Raw genomic sequence first — 19,457 nt, 5'->3', positions numbered from 1 at the left:
GTACCAGGAGCATACTCACCAAGGTATGTGACGTATGAGGAGCAAATTAACCAACAGAGAGCTGCTCTGGGACTCTGCCCAGTGTACATCAGAAGAGCCATACCTGTTGAGGTGCCCATAACCAGACAGCCATGGGCTGCAGGGTACCCTCTTAGACAACCGTACCAGCAGCTGAGACGAAATGAAGAGTACCTACAGACGGTCCATGAAGAGACCCAGAGAGCCTTAATGGATGGCCAGTGGAAATGACACAAGGGTCTGGACAGACTCGCGAATGAATGAAAACGGCTAACAAGGATAGCACGTCAGTGCGAGCAGCTATGAAAAGTAGATGTAATGGACACAAGAAAAGAGAAAATGTTGAAATGTAAGGGAACATGGCTTTGAGGCAAGATAGAAGTAGCCAACTAGTTAACGCATGTAAATAGGCTTGGAACTCAAGACGCTAAGAAAACGATACAGCTTGCAATGCTTAGTAGAAGAATAGAGCGGCAAGCGCCAACCATATATCTACCTCAATAAGGCACATTATACAAGTGCGACTCCATTTTGTTAAGCAGAAGTATGCCCAGGCAGCCAGAGGCCTACTAGGCCAGGTTTCATATTCCAGCTGAAGCCAGAAAGGAGAGCGGAATCGAAACTCAAGAAAGAGCAGCTCATGCCCGGGAAGTCGAGGTCAACCCAAGGAAAGGGAGAGAGCGGCAAGGCTGGAGAATCGAAACTTCAGAGCATACCAGCCTGCCCTGTGAAGGTCAAGATAAGGGGAGCCCAGGCAGGTGGCGAGGCTAAAGAAGAAACAATTACACAAAAATCTGGAAACTGAAGCAGATTCACGGTGAACAGACATGTGACCAGTCAGGCGCGAAGAATTACCAACGTCTGATATCACCCAGATCCAAGGGTGCCATAACTTCTCCAGATAAGAGGCTACAGTTTCGAGCCCAGCCAACTAATTGACACAGAGCTCAAAAGCCCAGATTGATGGAAGGGAGGCAGGGTGAATCTTGGGACACTAGGCACCTGGGTGTCCAGTCTGCATGCTGCTAATTAAAATGGAGATTTACGTCTAGGGGTGTAACTTGCCCAATCACAATGGACCAAGTTATCTAGGGTCCTATAGATAGTAGAACCAATGGAACATCGTAGTTGTGATGACGTCTATCACGTGTGATGTAGAGGGTTGGGCGTAGACGCCCACCCGATAAGAGTTATCCAATCCGCATGCTCTGTTACTATATACAGATATAGCACCTATACTTAAGTTACCTTTCCTAATGGAAATGAGGGACGAAAGTATAAGAAGGAAGGATAGGCTGAGGCGAGAGCAACTATATCGCGAAGAGCAAGAGAAACAGCTCGATCGCAAACAGAAGGCAGCCTATGTCCAGCACAAACAGAATAAGCAAAGGTTTGAAGAAGAGCAAAGAGTACGTGAGAAGAGAGTGAAGAGAAGAGAAGATGAGGAAATTAGAAGGGCAAAGGAACATAGAAATGAAAGGATGAAGGAAGTAGGTAAGGCTAGAGAAGAAGCGAGGAAGCGCAAGGAAATAGATGAGGAAATAGAACGTAAGCGCAGACAGAGGGCACGGGATCTTGAATATTTGGAGCGGGAAGTTAAAAAACCTGATCCTGTTGTAGAATGGGAAGATATAGAAGAATTCTTTCCTGCAAACGACTCAGTGCAAGGTACAAGTGGGACAAATATTGAAGATGACTTCGACACCAGATGCATCGGGGAAACGATTGATAAAATATATGATGAGATGGGGCTGGAACAACTTTCCCAAGGGGGAAGGGAAGACGAGCACTTGGAGAGCACTCAGCTGTATGACACTGAGGATGTCACCCGAAGTAGTGGCAGAAGGGGACTGTCCCTAGACAGGCTGGAAATTGGGCAGAATGAAGAAGATGCAAGGAGTTGTGTAAACTGGGAGCATTCAGAATCTGACTCCGGTGGGGAAACGGAGTATGAGGCACACAAAGAAGGGAGACTTGGGCAAATTACACCCCTAGACGTAAATCTCCATTTTAATTAGCAGCATGCAGGCTGGACACCCAGGTGCCTAGTGTCCCAAGATTCACCTGCCTCCCTTCCATCAATCTGGGCTTTTGAGCTCTGTGTCAATTAGTTGGCTGGGCATGGCCTTGAAACTGTAGCCTCTTATCTGGAGAGGTTATGGCACCCTTGGATCTGGGTGACATCAGACGTTGGTAATTCTTCGCGCCTGACTGGTCACATTTCTGTTCACCGTGAATCTGCAGCAGCAGGCGTCAGGCTTGCAGCAAGGTTCACAGCAAGTGGGTCAACCCTCGAACATGGGGAACTTGCCACAGGGACAATCCCAACAGGCACCACCGCAAATGCCTCAGGGCACTAACTCGGGAGGGGTAGTCAACTCTGGCAATGGGGGAAATCCACTAGTATACAGAGGGCTGAAATTATATATGAAATAGGACAGCTCATGGGGGACTCTGATGTGCTCTATCCTATCAGTGACACCAGACCCTAATAGGGAACCTAGGGTGAATGTCGTCATGGGGGTAAAGAATATTCCTTCTTAGTTGACACGGGTGCAACACGCTCATGCATACGAGAAGGTAAGTTTTCCTTGCCTGGCGAGGCCATAGATACTCAGAGTTTCACAGGAGCTCACAGTAGAGTTCCCTTTATAGATGTGCTCCCTGTCTCTGTAGGAGAGTGTGATATGAATGTACCCTTATTGTATTCACGTCAGACCCCAGTAAATATCCTGGGTCGGGACTTAATGACAAAGTTGAATATGACAATCTCGTTTACCGAGAATGGTATAGTGTGCTCCACTCCAGGAATGCATTATTCAAACGTGTGAGAAATGATCAGAGCATACTTAGGACGTATAGCCATGAGAGCTATACTGCTCTTCGCATATGGTGTGCGGGTGCTCATGGCAGGATTGCCAGGCCTCGCAGATAGAACTATGAGGACACCTGATGAGTTCCTAGTTAGACCAAGAATACCGATGCATGAAGAAGAGGGACAAGTATTTCCCTTAATGATACAATCTGCCGCAGTGCGAGGGAAAGTGGTATTGGTCGAAGGATACGATGACGAAGGTAGACAATGGTGCGCGATTATCGCCATCGAAGAAGGGTATCGAGTGACTGACGTCACCGATGACGATTTGTTCGAAGAACACCATGACCTAGAAGAAACAAGGGTGGAAGTGAGTCTCATATTTTGGGTCAAAATGATCAAACAGGAGGTGCCACAGAGAATGATGTTGGCACTGATACGTCCAGAATACTTTGAAGATGACATGGCCCAAGTACCGTCACAGTATGGACTACAGGGCCCTATGACGTAGGCCTCCTAAAGGGGGCAGGTGAAGTGAAAATTAAATTGAAACCAGGAACAATTTTATCAAGAGCGCGACAATATCACATGTCCAGAGAAGCAGATGAATGGATTGCGAAGACAATTTCCGCCATGATGGAGCAGGGCATCCTAGTGATATCAGAATCACCTTGCAACACAGTGATTTACCCTTTCAAGAAATCAAAGGGAGGGACTTGGCGTTTAATCCAAGATTTAAGAGCATTAAACGATATTGTTGAAGCCGAGTACCGTCTAGTCCCTAATCCATCCACAATTTTATGCAACATACCCACTGAGGCAAAATATTTCACGATGATTGACTTGAAAAATGTGTTTTTCTCAATCCTGTTGCACCGTGACTCACAAGACCTGACGTCATTTACTTTCAGACATATGCGCCTGAAAAGCATGAGGTTGCCACAGGGGTATTGTTTATCTCCATCCATTTTTAACAGGGTCCTGAAAATGGACCTAAGCAATATTGCAGTAGACAGTGTTGTTTTGCAGTATGTGGATGACATTCTGATCTGCAGCGTCACTGAGGAAAAATGCAGGCGCGACTCTGTCCAGCCACTATCTTGGCTGAGAAGGGATATAAAGTTAATAAGGAAAAGTTACAATACTGTCAACACGAGGTGCTGTACATAGGCCAGCTAATCTCACATCAAGGGAAAAAGGTAACCCCAGAGAGGGCTGAAGCTATCATGAACACAGCTAAGCTGCTTACGACAAAGCAAATGCAGAGCTTCCTAGGCCTGTGCAATTATGTCAGAGCATGGGTCTTCGACTACAGCTCGTATACCAAACCATTGCTTCAGGCTTTGAAGAAAGCCCAGGCGACAAAGGAAAACTTTGAATGGACTGAGGCAATGGAAAAGGGGTGGGCAGAACTCAAAGAGGTGATTTGTAAGGCCCCAGTTTTAGGGATTCCAAACTATGCAGAGGAGTTCTACCTGTTTTCACATACTGATGGCAATTTCATGACGGCAGTGCTCGCCCAGCGAACCTCGCTGTGGTATAAGCCCCTAGCGTATTACAGCGGGAGTTTGGACCCGGTTATGAAAGGCCACTTCCCATGCGAACAAAATCTAGCTGCCGCCACATTCGCCGTCGAGAAGGCATCATCCATTGTGATGGGGTGCTCCATGACTTTGTACGTTGAGCACTCATTATTCGCCATACTAGAAAAGTCAAGGGGCACGCTGACATCTCAAAGAGCATCCGCATATGAGGTGATCATCTCTAACCCATCGATCAAAATAGTTTGATGTAAAACAGTAAATCCAGCTACGTTCATAGTGGAGCCAGTCACAGAGGGAGAACCAGTACACGACTGTGCAAACTATGAGGAATTCTATGATGAAATCCCCAGGGTAAAGGAAAATGCCCTGGTGGGTGGTGAGATTGTGTTCATAGATGGTTCATCAAGAATCGACCAAGAAGATGGACAAGGATATACAGGTGTTGCCGTAATAAAACACATGGCAAACAGAGGATTTCAAGTACTCGTTAGTGCGTGAATACCATCTCATTATTCAGCACAGGCTGCAGAATTATTGGCATTGATACTCGCCATTGAGAATCATGCAGACCAGGAAGTAACGGTGTACAGTGACTCCGCCTATGTGTAGTCCACAGTGCACGCAGGACTAGCGCGCTGGAAGAGGAGGGGCTACCGCCGAGCAGATGGCACGCCGGTGCAGCACGCAGCCTTATTGCACAGGTTGATAAAAGCACTACAGCTCCCAGTGGGCATAGCGGTCGTGAAATGCCCCGCCACACCAAAGGGACAGATTTTGTGTCATGTGGCAATCATGAAGCGGACACGGAAGCCAAGCGTATGGCATCCAAGAGTGAAACAATAATGGACGTGGAGTTGGCACGTACCCATGAGAGGATGATGGTAGCACGAGCCACACCCAAGGCCTATAGCAACATGGGGCAAACTCAGCTGATGGAGCTCCAGAGGGAGGCACCTCAAGAGGAAAAGAATTTGTGAAAGCGTTGAGGGGGCTCTTTAAGCCCCTCAGATGGATTGTGGAGGCAAGACAGCACCGGTAAACCAGTAATGCCTGTTGCTCTACTGAAGGTAGCATTGGGGCAATTACACTACCCTATACATATGACAAAAGAAAATCTTGCTGCAACGCTCGCAGAAGACTGGTTTACACCGAATTTAGCAGAGCATGTTGCATTTTTCATGGTGAACTGCATTATCTGCCAGCAATTCACCACTGGGCACAAACTAAAAGTAGTGAGAGGAGTCATCCCCCGGCCCAATGGGCCATTACAGCACTTGCATATCGATTATGTCGACATGATTCAAGTGTGCAATGGGTACAGGTATTTAATTGTGGTGGTGTGTCCATTCTCCAGATGGATAGAAGCAGGTCTGTGTACACACCTAGACTCTACCTGTGCTGGCAAATTTCTGGTGAGGGAGGTGTTTCCTCGATGATGGGTGTGCGAGGTAATGAGGTCAGATAACGGGGCTCACTTTGTCAATTCAGTGTTCGAGCAGATCAGCTTGTTGCTTGGTATAAAGCACAAGTTCTCGTCGGCGTATCATCCAGAGGGGAATGGCATATGTGAGCGACTCAATGGCTTGTTAAAGGAGAGGATAGCCAAGCTGATACTCACATTAAAAAAGGGATGGCTGCACTGTCTACCACTGGCATTGTATGCACTTCAGAACCAACCCAGCTCCGACCATCATCTCACGCCGCACGAGATAGTCACAGGCAGAAGGATGAGAAGCCCTCTTACCCCCAGAGATAGAGCTAGATGTGATGCCCAGCCAACAAAAGAGGCCTTGGGGACAGAGATGCAGGATTACTTGAACTGTATGACATCCAGCGTCTCTGTCATTTCAGGCCAACTACAGCGATGGCGAAAAGGGTGCAGCGCAGTACAAAACACAACAGGAAGTGCTGAAACATACGCCACGCAAGGTTTATGTGTGACTCTCGTCTTACTTGGTGATGCTGTGCTTATAAGGAACTTCACAAGAAAGAGGTGGGACGAGCCACGATTTAATGGCCCTTTCATCGGGGAGGACTGCACCCCTTCAGCCGTCAAGCTTCAGGGAAAGAGGGCATGGCTCTTCCTAGATGACATTAAACCATACATAAGGGAGAGCCCTCCAACTGCATCTAACCACAGAGAAACCACAGACGACGGTGAAGAACCTCAGCACGTGCAGACAAGATCCATGGCGAGGAAGAAGGACGCATGAGCAGCAAAATAAAGGCAAAAGAACTCTGTTTTAGGTTGCAGCTTTTAAACAAGACATTTCCTCAAACCAGAGAAAGGTGATAAAAAAACAATAGTACGGACACTCCGTGCACCACAGTTGTAGGGTGAAGAAGAGAACTACACATACAAAGCCACAACAACGTTGATGAAACGGACTTTTGAAATCAAGTCACGCTCAAGTAGTATAAAGAATCAAGACGCTGTTGGACTGCAAATAAGACATTTTCCTGAGAGCTTAACACAGCACCCTGAAGCAACCAGTGTCAAGACTTTGTTGACAGAACTTATGGTATCTCCCAACAGAAATCTCAAGTGGGATGTGCTTACATATTTCCAGTTGGTGGTGATATCATATCCGTCACTCGTAGGGAGGGAAACCAGTGTCACTGACTGTATTCAAGATCCTGCCTGCAAGAAAGTAATCTGCCAACTGCTGACTGTCATCGCGGAAGCCTTTGCCGGGCTACCCGAGCACAGTGAAAAGGACACAAATGCTTCCACCACCGGCAGACATTGAAGAACTCACCTTCACATTGTTCATTCAAATAATCAAGAAATACCCAGGACTTGTCGGGAGAACCACCGATACACGCACATTCATCAGCGATCCAAGAACATTGAACGATTAAATCAGCTGTGGACTAAACTAAACTATCTAGTGGCAATCCATGCAGCAGGGAAGTGCAGAGACTGTTCGAGTCAAAAGAAAAACTTGTGATTAGGATCCAGCAAAGGTGGACAAATGTCCCTGTCACCCGAGGACACCCAGCTGGCACATAACGTTTTGTTCAGACTAGTCACAGACTATCCGGAAATGGTGGGAAGGCCTGCAGATGTTGACGTCATCACCTTCCTTAGAGACCCAGCCAATATCCCACTCATGGGCACACTCCTCCACGGAATAATGCTCCAGGTAGAGCTATCTACCTTCCAGCGAGAATACTTAAGGAGATTCCAGTGAAACTTTCCGCCGTGGGACAGATCGAGGAGATAAAGACACAGTTCATCATCTTTTCACCAAGGGACAGATCGAGAAGAGCAGAAACGAGAACTACACCATCTTATTTTTCTTTTGCTTTTTCTATTTTTTCTTATTTTTATTTTTCCATGTTTACTTTTATTTTTATTTTTACGACATTTTATTTTTGTGTGATTTTTAGCAGTTCCATCTTTTCATTCCTTTGCAAATTCGAGGAGTGCACTGGGACTTTACCTACTATAGATATGCATAATGAATGTGACGTGCCAAAAATTCTAGCTTAACCTTTTTCCATAGTCTAGCAAAGGACCTGTACTCCATACCCAGAGACTACTGTCTTCACTCACAAGAGGGGGGACACTTGAGAAGCACTTGTCACTTTAGTAATTCACGAACTCTTGAGCAACCGAGTCAGGGTAATAAAAAGAAGAAACGCGTAAAACATACTTATATTCGAGATCGGGCCCGGAACAGTAACTTGGTTCTACCACCAACAGAGGGGATTCCCCTCTGTTGGTGGTAGTCTATAATGTGTATATGCGTAGTAATTATCCTTGTGTTTCTGTCTTTGACTATCAAAACTGCATTTTTTATCAGTGCACGAAGCGTCCCAATTTCGTGCATCCATCAGATAATGAACACCTGGGTCCCACGAAAGCACCCAGACCCTATATAGTTATCTCAGTTCCAAGAAAAGCTGATGGTAAAGTTAACGAACTAAAATTTAATGTAATTACCAGTGGCACATACACACTCGAGGTGATGAATGAAGAGAAAAGCTGGAGAAAGGGTCAGCACAGAGTGAATGAAAATGTAGCACTGACCACTGCACGAACGCACACACTGAATGCACACGAACAAGGGCAAGTGTCAATGGCAACAGGGCCGCAAACAAGGACAACAGAAAAAAAGAAACTGCCTACCGAACGAACAGCCCCAGAAAATAGTGGAAGTAACCAAGAGGAGCCAAGTGAAAAGCCAAGGAGAGAGGGCATTGCACAATCCCTCAAAAGAACAGAAGTAACCGCAAAGGAACTCACAGAGAAAACACAATCGCTGATGAATCATTTGTTCCCGTTCATAATTAGAGCAAAGAAACTGCACGAGGAGCTGAGAAATAGAACTACAGAGACTGCAACAGCAAGCATGCCAGCTCCAACGCAAGGAACAAGCACCAGGCCTATGACACGGCCATGCGTTGGGAAGTTGGTGAGACAATGGTGGTTAGAGGAAGTCTATGAAAGACTGCAAGAGGGAAGGAAAGGAAATGCAAAACCGTCTCCTACCGCAGCGATATAGCCAAGGCAACCTGCTCCACCGAGACACACAGAGAAAGAATGCTGAGGATCAAGAGAAGCCCGCATAAAGATAACAATGAACTCAACGATTACCTGGACAGCACAGCTCATCTCACAAACAATATATGGTACCAGCACATGAAGGAAGTAGGACGAAGGAAATCAAAAGGAGAATGCTTCGTCTGTGCACTCCTACCGTACAGCATGGGAAAAACCAAGATCTTTGTAGCTGTAGAAATTGATGTCCCCTCAGCACACTGTATGTCACACGTAGCAATGTGCAACACCAGTGGACAATTTATGGGAAGAGACGCCTCACTGATATGGGCCAACGAAAAGGATTACCCATATGAAGATGGCTATGTCCAGGACATTAAAACAAGAAACAGGGTGCACACCAGGAATCACGTGATCAGGTACGAGAACCCTGGCATCAAAGGGTCATGGATAAGATGGGAAATAAACCTGAGACTTAACGTTCAAGGAAAAACTGTAGAAGAGGCTCAAATTTGGAAGAACAGAGGCCAAATGCAGATTTGGGAACAGTGGTTTCCCCAGATGGATGGGAAAAAGGAGCAGTAATCTGCCGAGCTTGGATGGTCCTTGGAGCCTGCCAAGAAGCAATAGAGAATTCGCAGAGGTTATGCAAACCTCTATGGCCAAAGTTGGTAAAGCTGCTAACATGGGTCGAAGACAGAGGAGGACCCCTGCAAATAGTACCACTGGAAAGCCCAAAACTATGCTTCAGAAGTAATGGCACGAGGAAGATGGGAGAGAATGTAAACTGCGGACGAATCTTTGAAGCCCCAGGAATGACACAAGGAACCGCATTCAATATGGACCATTACTGGGCGTGTGGATCCAAGGTATACATAAGGCTACCGAAGAACTGGGAGGCATATGCACACTGGTGAACATCCACGTTCCTGTACTAGTGAAAAATGACCTGAATTTGGACAGTTTCCCGAAGGCAGATGCTCATCTCAGAAAAAGGAGATCTGTGGACCTGGTATCCAGGATGAAGAGAGAAAATTACTTTTCTGCCAAATCAGAAGAGGCATTCCATGCGATCCCGTATGAGCACAGGCAGTGCAACCTCACCTCAACAGTATTCACAACACTACTCCTGCCGCATATCCAAGTTGGAGTGAATGCTAAATGGTTGCAGATAACCAGATGGGAGTTACTGCAGACCATCAACTCTACTATAAAGGGATTTAACGCGATCAAAGAGGAACTAAGAGCAATCCGACTGATGACCCTCCAGAACAGATATGTACTAGACATGATCACAGCAATGGATGGAGGTATTTGCGCAAAAATCGGAGAATCATGTTGCACATTTAGACCATCGCATGATGAAGAAAATTGAACCCTAACAGAAGCTATAAGTATGTTGACAAGCCTAAAGAACCAAATGATCGATGAAAGTGATGAGGTGGACGTTGACAGCTGGTTTGGAACCCTGTTCTCATGGGTCCCACAATGCATGGCGGATATATTTAAGTTTCTGGGAGTCTTACTAGCAATGATACTGCTAGGATTCTGTGTTATTAAAATAATCATCACACAGTGTCAGAAAACCACAAAGAAAGCCACTGGAATGAAAATAATGATCAATGTTGAGCCAGGATGGAAGCCCAGAGATCTGACTGACAAAGAAATAAGAGACTTTGTGAAATCCAGTGAATTTGCGCCAGAAGGTACAAAGTTTACATATCCCGGGAAACGAAAAAAGTACGAAGGAAAATGGATCTATTGCAGCCCAAATGGACAGTGCCAGCTGATGACATGGAACAAAGATAAACATGAAAAACAGCAGGATGTTTAAAGGGTGTGATAAAAATATGGACTCCAAAGTCGCACACATTCACACCATCATGTGCAAACCCTGAACATGATGAACAAGACACTGAAGAATCTAAAGAAATAAATACAAAAGAAGAAGCAGAAGTGGTCGATGACTGACCAGAGGGGGGAGTGTCGAGAAGTTCGCAGACATGGTCTGCACCCCTGCCCCCCATTTTGAGGTACCAGGAGCATACTCGCCAAGGTATGTGACGTATGAGGAGCAAATGAACCAACAGAGAGCTGCTCTGGGACTCTGCCCAATGTACATCAGAAGAGCCATACCTGTTGAAGTGCCCATAACAAGACAGCCATGGGCTGCAGGGTACCCTCTTAGACAACCGTACGAGCAGCTGAGACGAAATAAAGAGTACCTACAGAGGCCTACTAGGCCAGGTTTCATATTCCAGCTGAAGCCAGAAAGGAGAGCGGAATCGAAACTCAACAAAGAGCAGCTCATGCCCGGGAAGTCGAGGTCAACCCAAGGAAAGGGAGAGAGCGGCAACGCTGGAGAATCGAAACTTCAGAGCATAGCAGCCTGCCCCGTGAAGGTCAAGATAAGGGGGACTCAGGCAGGTGGCGAGGCTAAAGAAGAAACAATTACACAAAAATCTGGAAACTGAAGCAGATTCACGGTGAACAGACATGTGACCAGTCAGGCGCGAAGAATTGCCAACGTCTGATGTCACCCAGATCCAAGGGTGCCATAACTTCTCCAGATAAGAGGCTGCGGTTTCGAGGCCATGCCCATCCAACTAATTGACACAGAGCTCAAAAGCCCAGATTGATGGAAGGGAGGCAGGTGAATCTTGGGACACTAGGCACCTGGGTGTCCAGTCTGCATGCTGCTAATTAAAATGGAGATTTACGTCTAGGGGTGTAACTTGCCCAATCACAATGGACCAAGCTATCTAGGGTCCTATAGATAGTAGAACCAATGGGACATCGTAGTTGTGATGACTTCTATCACGCGTGATGTAGAGGGTTGGGCATAGATGCCCACCCGATAAGAGTTATCCAATCCGCATGCTCTGTTACCATATACAGATATAGCACCTATACTTAAAGTTACTATTCCTATTCAATTAAATCACATGACGAATTTGTAGAGTTAGACGTTAGTGATGAAGAGTTTTATGTATAAAAGTTGCTATTCAATTGAAATTCGAGGAAGTCGGAGCGAGACAGGCGATCGCCATGATGCTGATTTCCAAATTATTTAGTCATGTTGGAGTAAGTGAATCCTGCACCCCCATTCCTCTCATGGTGCAGCTATCTTGTCTTAAAAGTACTTGAGGGTGAGCACTGACCTATAGGCCGGTCAGTGGAAAAACCCGCCCTCGTGTACACCACTACACCAGACCAAAAATCCGACACTCTTGAGCATATCCATAACATATCCATCAAAGAACCCCCGCCACATCCACAACCCCAACAAGAATCAGAATCCAAAAGCCCCAACCTAGCCATCTTGGACGGTGTCCAATATAATCTGTAGAGGACCCTTTGTCTAATATATCGCAGCTGTAAATCCATCTTTGCTTGCACCCCTACATGAAGTAAATAGATCCATTCCTTAATAGGGATATCCATACCAAGGGCATTCATCCAAGCCTGGCAAAGTTTATCCCAAGCCTCTACATCCGTTCCTTCCATCGGCATTAACCTCATATACATGTAAACCACACACAAGGTAGAGGATAGAATTTCACATAATGAAGGTCTCTCTTTCATGACCCCGTCCAAAATTCCTGTCCGTTCAGTCAAGAGAGCTTTCAAGGCATCATAATGTCCTCTTTCTCTAGCCCCAATCCCAAAAGACGTTCTCAATTGGTCAAAGGGGATCATGTGATCATTTAGCCACACATCACGAATTCTGAGTATGCCCCTACTGATCCAACTCTTCCAGCATAAGGGCCTATTCGCCAAACTATACTCGCATTATGCCACAAAGATGCATCATAATGCATCCAGATATTCCCACCATCAATCTCCATAAAGCGCAATAATGCATTCCGAGTAGCGCACATAGTAGGTAGCTTCTTCACTGAAGAAGGTACTTTCGACATAGAGTACATACCTCTAAGAGCATAAGGTGAAAATTGGGCACTCTCAATAATATGCCAATTGGGAACATATTCGATAATATCAGAGAAGTAAGAGGTCGATTTCTTCAAGACAAAGCCGGTGCAATAATTCATCAAGATCGGGTATCCAAATCCCCCATCCTTCACAGGATATGTCAAAATAAATTTAGGAACTTTAGGCCTTTTACCTTCCCCCCAAAGAAATTCTTGGAAGGCTTTGTCAACAGGAGAAATTACTTTTTTGTGAATTTTAGAGGGATGGACTGTATGATGTAGAGAATCTTTGGTAAAAGTACAATTTTTATGGCATTAATCTTGGCCCCTATCCCCATCTTCAACTGGCCACACTTTTATATGTCCCTTTTAATCACCTCCAATATTCGTGATACATTGAATTCAGCCATTCTTTTCAAATCTCGTACCAAGTGAACACCCAGATACTTCCCATAGACCCCTATTTCCCAGTGGCAGTTCCAAGAACCCAAAATATCACGTGGGATACTAACATCCAGAGGGAAGGCCACTGTTTTCCCCTAATTTATCTTGTGGACTGACAACTGACCTACCTCTTCAAACATCTGTTTAAGTTTCACACATCCCTACGCAGGATTAGACAAGATAATAGTCATGTCATCAGCGTAGCACAAAACATTTATCTCACTATTTCCAAATCGAAGGCCATGAAGGTCCTGTTTGTGTTTCAAGTATAAAATGAGGGGTTCCAATGCCAGATTAAACATGTATGGAGACAATGGGCAACCCTGTCTAGTCCCCCTAGACAACAAGAGTGAGGAAGACATAACCCCATTCACCCATTCCTTCGCACTAATATCGGAGTTCAGTGCTCTAATAGTCTTTATGAATGTGTCACCAAATCCCATCCTCTTAAGAGTGTGATAAAGAAAACACCAATTGACCCTGTCAAAGGCCTTTTCCGCATCAATAAAAAGCAATAAGGTATCCCGAGTTTTTAGCTTCGGTAGACCCAAAATGTCAATCAACGTCCTAATATGATCGTAACCATATCTACCTCTCATAAATCCAACCTGAGAACTACCAATCAGCTTACCAATGCATGCATCCAGTCTATTAGTCAATATTCTAGTAAATGTTTTGAGGTCCACATTCAGAAGTGAAACCAGCCTATAATTCTCACATTTTTTACCATCTTTACCCGGTGTCGGAAGAACTATAACACAAGCTTCTTTCATAGTGGAACAGATGATCCCGTTCCTCATAAAGCCATTATACAGGGTGCACAGGAGCGGCACCAGCACACCACTCAACGTCTGGTAAAATTCTACCGGGAGACCGTCTATCACCGGTGACTTACCCTTATTGAGCTGACCAATTGCTATCAATAATTCCTATTCCGTAATGGGGCTATCCACCATCACAGACTGATCCTCACTCAAATTTGGCATAACAATCTTATCAAAAAAGGAGTCCATATCATCTGAAGTCGGGAATTAATCCTCCCGATATAAAGTATCATAACATTTCCTAAAACCCTTGCATATCTCACCCTTTTTAATAATAATGAACAGTGTGGTTGAGGTATGCCAGTATATGGTAGCGCTAGAGCATGTCTTAAGATAAGAAAACCACTTGAATCTTTTGGTTCTAGCTGCTGCACACTTGTGGAACAAGTAGGCTCCTCCAACCTACTATAAATCAAAACAAAGAACAGTAATTGTTCAACCTGTTGGATGCGAAGCTAGTTCACAAAGGTATAAGCAAGCATGACTAATAAAAGATTCCTAATATCACAAATGCCAATGACAGTATAGAAGAATGCTTCTCAAAAGAGACTTGGATGGATGTTTTATTCACGTTCAATTGCCAGAGTAATTTGCCAACACGTGTTTCGACCTCCACAGGTCTTTTTCAAGGCAAAGCTCTGTGTATTGTAAATATGTTATAATATCAAAAAATGAAATCATATATACACATGGTACAGTAATTTGTAAAGTAAGCATTAAGGTACCAATACCCAAGCATATGGGATCACGGGCATAGGTCACAGGGGTAACATAAACCATTGTAAAACAATTATATAACAGTATATACATTACCAAGTCCCATTGCGCATACATAAGCAGGAACATGTCATCAAAATCAACAGCCCCATAAAGCACAAAAGAAAGAGAGCAAGTACACGTTGAGTGAGAAGCAACAGTATCATCAAATGCCAAAATCTTTTGGTACATGTAGTTAAATTAACATCTATAACATGTGCTCAGTTAGTCAAGCAAGAGTAGTAAGCCCAAGTGTAACACTGGCCCGAGCCCAGCACCTCCGACCGTCGTATCGCCTACTGCACCCGTCAGCCAAATTGAGTGAATATGAGTGAGCCATGTTAGGTATACGGGTGTGCGCTAATATCACTTCTACCCCTTGGAGTGCCAATATAATACAAGTTGTGCGTTGCGGATAACCGGTGCCATGCAGTATGGTAATAGAATTATGTTGTGACCGTATCAGGCATATTTAACAGAGTATTACCAAAAGCATATTAAATGGCATATTACCTAAGAATGACTCCATCCACTGATCCTCAGAGCTAAATCAGTGTTGGAAACGGATCGGAAATCAAGATTCTGATGTCCTGTGTACTGAATAGAAAACAGGGATTGATTGTGCTCGTTCGCGTTCCGTAAAAGTCATTTGAAACACAATTTCTGAACCCAAAAACAAATTAGAGCTGAACGTAACATTACCTGTACGTGTACTTGTGATGGCTTGCAACAATACAATTGCTGTATTAAGCCAGTCAGTCACAATCGTAAACAGCTAGCCAATGAGTGGCCTGATCTAAAAAGCCAACATTAACAATGAGCGTACGAATTAAAAGGTTCTATCATTATGAAATGCAGCCTCACATATCATACGTGTGCAGCTGCCTTACCCAAAATATTCTAACGTCGGTTTGCACCATTAGAAAAACATTAGTTCGTGCAGCGTTTGTCCAGTGACTGTTCATATGAGTTAAAGAAAAGCACCTCATACTTGCATGCCAAGTCACTGATCACGTGCTATTGTGCGATCACGTGATCAAGAAAGCTAAAAAACTATTGGCCAATGAGTATAAACCATAATACGAGCATGACCTGTCCATGTAAAACCTTAATACCGAGTCAAATACAGCAAATGAAGTACAATCCACAAATATTGTGTGATATATTTAATCAACCACCCTAAATGAAAACACAAGTGTATTGGTGACAAAAAGTATTCAAATTCAAAAAATTAGGAAACAAGTGAGATTGAGTTCCAACTAGAGGTGCTATATGATGTGTGTTGAAAACTCAACTTTAAATCTGCAGTTAGATCGACGGAGTATGAAATTGGAAATATGAGTCTGAATGGTTAACCAGTTGCAAAATCATTGGCTGATTGGTGCAGTCCCGACAGTACAACAGGCACCAGGCTCTACCAGTGCCACACAAATATAGCAGTTTACTGCTAAATCTACCCCACAAAAAGAACTAATGAATAAGCAACTCCCATCTGTGGCAAAATATGGAAACCACGTACAACTGCCCATTTACAGGAAGACATGTAATTCAGTGTCTTTGTTTAAACCCAAAGTGATACATCGAAGTCGGCATATGGTGTGTGCTTCCAGTTGACGTAAAAGTACAAGGCGGTCCCCCCCCCTTGGATGAGCCTTATATCTCTTACATTATCCATTTGGTGGTGTTCTTGCCAATGGATAGAAATGGGCAATTTTGAGTCTGAACTTTTCAAATGGGCAAAGTGTTCTCTAATGCGTATTGTCATGAGCTACAGGATGCGCCCCTTTTGGTCTTCCTGGTCCTTATCACAACGGGCCTTGCATTCCCTGACACTCCTAACATGGCTGTCCAGCGTGACACGCCTTCCGCGGTCTATACGTTGGACGTAACGTATTCTACTAATAGACCGCACCCCGGCGGCTCCGCGCATCTCAATGCTATTACCAAGTAGCGATCAGACATATGCTCCGTAGTCGCTGTATTGCTTTCCTGGTTTCTAGCTTTTCTACTTCCATTCCTTGCCCCTTTCCCTTTCCGCTTGCTTCCTCGACTCGTGCGCCATCAGCACGTCTTCTTCGTTTTCCAGATTCCCGGATTGCTGCATCCCGGAATGTTAAACGCACGCTGGAGTCAGAAGAGACTCGCTCAGCCTTATTCAAGTCCAGGTCTATCTGCAAGAAGACACCGCCCACGGAGTCCAGCAAGGATCGGTCTCAGTTGAGAAGGGCGGAACTCCGTGACAGTTTGAGATGCCTACCAACCGCACTCAAAGTCGACATGGAAACGGCCGTCCAGGACCTGATGCGAAGTATGCAAGAATTAACCACCGAGGTGCAGAATTTAAAGGCGGAAAACGCTGCTCTCAAGCAATTAGTTCTATCCCGTGATTCAGCTGCAAAAGAAAGTGTGTTACTGGGCGGCATTGTTGACAAATACGATGGGTCGGCAAAAACCCTTTGTGGATTCCTGGACTCATGTTTAGTTCACTTTACATTTAAGCCCTATTACTTTTCCACTCCCAGGGCTAAGGTGGATTTCATAATCTCTCACCTTTCCGGAAATGCTTTAACCTGGGCTACACCTCTAGTTAACTCCGGCGACGCTCTCCTAGATGACTACGATGGTTTCATACGAGCCCTAAAGACCATGTTTGATCCCCCAGAGCAGGTCTTTAGTGCCCAGGAACGCCTCTTAGACTTTCAGCAGGGATCCCAGGATGTGCTCACGTATGTAACCCGATTCAAGCAATTGGTCAAGGAAGCTGATTGGTCTCCGGAGGCAAGTTTTACCCTTTTCAGGAGAGGACTAAATGAGGAGATTAAAGATGAGTTAGCCAGAGTGGCCCCACCGAACTCATTCCAGGCTCTTATGGACCTTGCCATGCAAATAGACTTTCGCATCCAGGAAAGGAAGGCAGAGAAGAAAAAATCTAGAGGAAACCCTCCGAAGGTGTCCTTTGAGAGTACCTCCAAATCTGACACAAACCAAGGATCAGTCACCGAAGCAGAACCCATGCAGATAGGAGCCTTCCGTGGACCCATTTCCCCACAAGAAAGGATGAGAAGGATTAATTCGCGTTGTGCATGTATTGTGCCTCAGACAAACACTTGGTTAGAGAATGCCCTCTGGCTCCTCCTCAGCGTTCCGGAAACACCAACTCCCGATCCTAGATGGAGCAGGGCTTCGGGAGAGAGATGTTTGCTCCACATCAATTCCATCCTTGAACTCTCCTGGACAAAACAATCTAGTGATACTACAGGCCTTCCTATCAACCTCCGGGAATAAGACCTATCCTGTTTTGGCCTTGGTAGACTGCGGGGCTATGGGAATATTCATTGAACAAGTTTGGGTTTTTAGTCACCACATCCCATACGAAACACGAAGCATCATGCAGCCGGTGGAAGCGATCAATGGAAGACCCCTCACTTCGGGGCCCATAAGCCTGCAGACCAAAGAGATCCAGCTTTCAATTAACCACCACCAAGAGCGGATTCGATTCGACATTATTAAGTCAGCTCATTACCCCATGGTACTGGGCATGCCCTGGTTACAGAAACACAATCCGTATATCAATTGGACAGCAGGATCACTATTCCTCGGCTCAGACTTTTGTATGTCTCATTGTCTAATCCTGGATCCCTCCTTGACCCCTTCCAAAGAACCACCAATAGACCATCAAGCTCCTCTCATGGTTTCCAATATCGTGCAGGTTCCTAAGGCCTATCAGGGAATGTTGATGTGTTCTCAACTGCCATAGTCCAGGCCCTACCCTCTCACAGGCCTGAAGACTGCGCCATAGGCACAGATCCCTCAGCAGTGATTCCCTTTGGCAGGATGTTCATCCTTTCCGAACCTGAGAAAAAGGCCCTCCGAGAATACTTGGATACCAACCTTGAGAATGGCACCATAAGACCTTCAAAATCTCCAGCCGGAGCTTCATTGTTCTTTGTTCCTAAGAAGGACGCTAAGGAACCCAGACCCTGCCTTGATCATCTTGGATTAAATCAATGCACCCTCAAGGACCGGTACCCTTTACCCTTAATCTCGGATATCCTGGAAGCGGTCAGAGGTGCTGTGATTTTCACGAAACTGGACCTCCGGGGTACCTATCATTTGATTCGTATCCGGGAAGGAGACAAATGGAAAACAGCATTCAGAACACCCTTTGGTCACTTTGAATATCTGGTCATGCCCTTTGGATTAGCTAATGCCCCAGCAGTCTTTCAACGTTTTATGGACAGGGTGTTCTCTGACATGCTATTCCTCTTCGTCATCGTCTACCTGGACGACATTTTGATCTACTCCAAGGACCTTCTAAAGCATGAAGAGCATGTAAAGGCAGTACTACAATGACTCTGTGAACATAAACTCTTGGCCAAACCTGAGAAATATTACCTAGGATTTATCCTTACTCCAGAGGGAATTGGCATGGACCCTTCAAAGGTAAAGGCTATATTATCCTGGCCTGCTCCCACATCCGTGAAACAAGTTCAATCCTTCCTGGGGCTTGCCAATTTCTACCGGATGTTTATATCCACCTTCCCTGAGATTGTTCAACCGATTGTTGCTCTCCTGAAGAAAGACACCCGCTTTGTCTGGTCTATTCCGCAAGATAAG

At 45.2% G+C, this 19,457-nt stretch overlaps 1 protein-coding gene across 1 annotated transcript in view; it reads right to left on the bottom strand.

The window, feature by feature from the left end:
• GMPR (guanosine monophosphate reductase) overlaps positions 1-15,836 on the bottom strand; it is a 712,135-nt gene extending 696,299 nt beyond the window's left edge. The window contains exon 1 of the mRNA XM_069613564.1: positions 15,731-15,836. Within this exon, the coding sequence (XP_069469665.1) occupies positions 15,731-15,829 (99 nt within the window). The 5' untranslated portion in view covers positions 15,830-15,836. The remainder of the gene's footprint in view (positions 1-15,730) is intronic.
• Positions 15,837-19,457: the final 3,621 nt, after the last annotated feature.

This window comes from Ambystoma mexicanum, chromosome 5p, assembly GCF_040938575.1.
Source record: "Ambystoma mexicanum isolate Mex_15411 chromosome 5p, UKY_AmexF1_1, whole genome shotgun sequence".
Lineage (NCBI taxonomy): Eukaryota > Metazoa > Chordata > Amphibia > Caudata > Ambystomatidae > Ambystoma > Ambystoma mexicanum.
This window is presented reverse-complemented; position numbering and strand designations above follow the sequence as displayed.